At 38.5% G+C, this 4,120-nt stretch overlaps 1 protein-coding gene across 2 annotated transcripts; it reads right to left on the bottom strand.

Moving 5' to 3' along the window:
- tusc2b (tumor suppressor 2, mitochondrial calcium regulator b) lies at nucleotides 1–4,087 on the bottom strand. 2 transcript variants are annotated; one of them, XM_024271218.2, is made up of 4 exons: nucleotides 3,991–4,087; nucleotides 3,044–3,287; nucleotides 781–901; nucleotides 1–708 (listed from the first exon to the last, which is right to left on the bottom strand). In XM_024271218.2, the coding sequence occupies exons 2-4, from the start codon at nucleotides 3,190–3,192 to the stop codon at nucleotides 643–645; spliced, it is 336 nt and encodes a 111-aa protein (XP_024126986.1). In that variant the 5' UTR covers nucleotides 3,193–3,287; nucleotides 3,991–4,087; the 3' UTR covers nucleotides 1–642. The 2 variants fall into 2 exon arrangements, with proteins under 2 accessions (XP_024126986.1, XP_024126985.1); XM_024271217.2 differs by having other exon boundaries at nucleotides 3,877–4,066.
- Nucleotides 4,088–4,120: the final 33 nt, after the last annotated feature.

Genomic DNA, 4,120 nt, shown 5'->3' on the forward strand with positions numbered 1-4,120 from the left:
TTTTAGTTTGTAATTTAAAATTTTTTAATAAATTACACATGAAACAATCGATGCCAAAGCAGAAAAAAAACAACTCCAAAGAAAGTTCATTACCTTTGTGTACATGTGCAGCTCAGAAGCCACTGAAGCAAGTCCTTCCAACTTAACAATATGGCATTATTTGAATTGTTTGCAGGCCACTGATTGTCAACTCCATATGCTACTGTTCACAAGCTGATCTTGTTCCATGCATATTAAAACAGGTCAAAGTAGTGACCACAAACATACGATTTTTTGTTTTTTTCCCTTGGTTTGACAAACCAGCACTGGATAGATGCATCGTTGACTCTTAAGCTCAACAAATCCTAACAATTTAAAACAAAAAGAAAAAAAAAAAAAGTAAAAGTTTCATTTAGTGTCTGGACACATTCACTCGGGCATGCACACTTTAAACCAAGAGGATTTGGACAGTTTGGCGGGCCCTTTGCATCTCCACTGAGGATCCATCCTGTGTCTCACATCATACACAACGCATCCGCCTGTAAGCAGACACATCAAGAGACCTTCTGTTTGGTTTTGAAGGTGGTTCGGGCTTGCATCTGCAGGGGAAACCACAGGACGGAGTTGACACAGTGGCACAGTGTCTGATGAGGCTCCGAGTCATCAGGTTTCACAGAGTATAACTGGGAAATCTACATGGATGCACGGGTGGTCCAGCTTTATAGTTCCCTGGAAACAAAAAATATATATATATTTAGAAATTAGTAATACTTTCACATAAAGTCTCCTAAATGTACTCACCTGAGGTGTTAAGTTTTTTTGAATCTTTTTCAGCTTTGCTTTTTTACGTCCATTTTTCGTCACGATGGTTTCTTCATAAAACTCGTGAGCCAAGTCCCCGTCCTCATCAAAGAACATAGAGCTGCAGCAACGAGAAGGTTTCACGTGTGAGAAACTCACAAGCAATCAAGCATGAGAGTCTAACAGGGTAATCAGCAGACCAGAACAAGATGTGAACCGTTTTAGACACACACGAGCATGAAGCTGGAACATTACTGAAGGGGCAGAGAAGTATAGAATCATCTCATCTGACGGCTGGATTCAATGACTAATCTAAATGATTGTGATTAGTTGCAGGAAGGGCATAAATAAAGATCCACTTTGAGGAAAAATCATGTTTTTGGTGCATTATTCTGATGATGAAGGACATATATTAAGAAAAATAAACTTATGTTATGTTTTTATGTATTTAAATTGTTGTGAATTATGATCATACCAAAAAAAAAAAAAAAAAAAGGTGTTTGAAAAAGATTCTTAAATAGAAAATCTGCAGTGCGGGCCACAAGCACCTTCATGCATCCACTTGCAGACTGGATCCCTCGTCTGAAATGGCTCAAAATTATATCCTTGGTTAGCTACAATATTACTCGCCATTTTGGTTGCACTGGTAATTTCAGTGTGATTGGATGTAAGCTAGTGTGTAAACAGAGAGCTCTCAGCAACATGAGTTGTTTACCTGTCCTTTATTTTGCCTAAATTTAGGCAAAAAAGACCATAATCATGATGAAAAGGCCACTGAGAACAGATTTTAGGTCGATATATTAGCAATAGGGGTGTAACGGATCACAAAACTTGCGGCTCAAATGACGGTTTTAGGGTCAAACAAAACAAACAGGAAAAAAACAACAAGATAAAAGCCTAAAATTAATTTCTGGAAAAGTTTCAAAACGAATATTTAATAATGTTAGCTCACTGAGGCCTATTTATAAAATCAAAACATCTTTAAACTTTGAACACAAACAAAATGCTAAAAAATTTAGTTTCTGATTACAGTTACATGTCTTTAAAAATCTACAAAATCTGAGAGAAAAGAATGCTTAAAAATAATTTGGAAAATACCAATTCTATCTGGAGTACCCCTTAAAATGCTGATGTCCAAATTATATTGTCAATAAATCAGTTAAAATCAAATGCAAAATTATTTTTCGTTATTGAAACCAACTCTGGGGACATTTAAATATTTAAAATAATTGTTAGATGGCGCTGCCGTCCCCGCTTTTCCTGGAGAATTATGATCCCTTTGGCTTGCCATACTCTCGTCCCCAGACTGCATGCTTCCCTGTTACGGAGCAGTGGCTGCTGCTATGCCAGATCCTACCCGGGAGATTCTCTGAGCCCAGAACGGAGACGTGTAGCAATGCTTTTCCTCCACGATGAAGTCGAGAAAAGAATTTGACAGAAGCTCCTCCCACACGCAGCGCTGGCTTCAAGTTAAAACACTGTCGGAGAACTGTCAAGCAGCTACTTTAGCGCTTGTTAAAACAAAGATGATTTAAATCAATTTTGTGCGAATTGCATTCAATCCATACGGATTATCCATGAACTGTAACACCACTAATTAGCACTAATACCGATCTAATATGACAAGATGTCTTTATCATTTAATCAAATTTGAGTACTTGCTTTACAAGTTTTTTGTACTATTATTGTTCCAACTTCATTTGACTGATAAAGTTGTTTTAGTCCAACACCCTACCGACATGCGTGAGACTTTTAATAATAGAAAAAAAGTATACTAGAAGCACAAACTGTTGAATAAAGAAGGGAGAAGCTGGCTAAATCAATGCATCTTTCTATAAAGTGAAATATTCTACTTTAGTAAATCAAATTGACATTACTAACATTTAAGGTGATGTGATTAATGATTAATTCACTAAAGCACTCTTACACTCTGGAATAGGAGTCATAAATATATACGCGTTTGGCATTAGCTCAGTGACCTTGTGGAAGAGTGTCCGCCCTAAAACTGGAAGGTCATGAGTTCAAATCCTACTAGACCAGAACCTCCCTGCTCGACACTCAGAATTAAGGAGTTGGATTGAGAGCGCAGCTGTGTCTGCAGCTCACCTCTCCCCCAGGGGATGGGTCAACACATTTCACACACCCAGTGCATGACAACTAATGGGACTTCAACTGTAACATGTCCTGCAGATGGATTCGGCGCCTTATTTATGATCCTACTATAAACCATTCCGACATTTATGGCGGCGGTGTTCACATTTACCTTCGTCTGGTAAACACAAAGGGTGTTGCGCCTGGGAAGCTCCGAGCTCTCGCCAGCGTCTGCTCATTTCCATCTTTGGCTAAATCGTCTCCGCTACCTGAGCCAGAAAAAGACCAAAATCCTCTGGATTTGGAGCCACTACCCCCCATCTTCAACTGCAGCACATTATTTTCTTGGCTGGCACGGCAGATGATTATGCTACAGTCTGACTGTACAAGGAAGGGGGCAACTTGTCAGGAAAAACCTGGAAGAAAAAAGACACAAAGGAGACAATGTTCCTTAAAACATTTGAAAAGGAAACAGAGAAACTTCAAAAGATTAAAAGTTAAAAACACTTAAATAACATTTTTCTTGTCTGTTTAAAATTGGAAAACACTTAAATAGATGTGTCAAAAAGAAGAGGTCAGCAGCATGACAGGGCAAATACAAGAATAATTTTCTCTAATAAAAGGCTGGATAGAACTTTATTTTAACAATATGTAATTGGTAATAAATAAAGACGTAAACAAGTGCGCATAAAATCCTACGTCAGTCTTGGTTTGAGTCCAAAGAACCATTTTTTTTACGTTGACACGGCGGCTAACTGAGCTAGCATTGCTCGATAGCACTGAAAGTAGACGGTCCCGGCCTTCGTTTTCTTTTTATAACCCTTTTAATGTCATTTTAGAATCAGGCTGAAAACACAACCTATAAAACAGGCAGCACGTTTCAAGAGCAGCATTAACCAGGTCAAGATGTTCCTAAGCAACATGACGTTTACTGATGGTGACAAAAGCTAACATTAGCTAGTTTGGTAGCGGGCGTTTGCAGCTTCAGCTAAGTTGAAAACCTACCGAAAGTGAGTGATGGTGTGAACGCAAATGAGAAAAATTCTTTGAAAAAACTGGAGGTCTTGACGAGATGATCATTCAACCAACAAGTAAAGATCTTCTAAAAAAAACACCTACGACAACTGCTTTAGCTTGTCCACGCTTCTTCTGCCTTCAGTTTGATAAAACTTGGCAAAAAACTCTGACTCGTTACTGCCCCCCAGTGGGTTGGAGGAGAATTGTTTTTTCCCCCTAAAAAAATAATCCA

The sequence above is a fragment of the Oryzias melastigma genome, linkage group LG5 (assembly GCF_002922805.2).
Source record: "Oryzias melastigma strain HK-1 linkage group LG5, ASM292280v2, whole genome shotgun sequence".
Classification (NCBI taxonomy): Eukaryota; Metazoa; Chordata; class Actinopteri; order Beloniformes; family Adrianichthyidae; genus Oryzias; species Oryzias melastigma.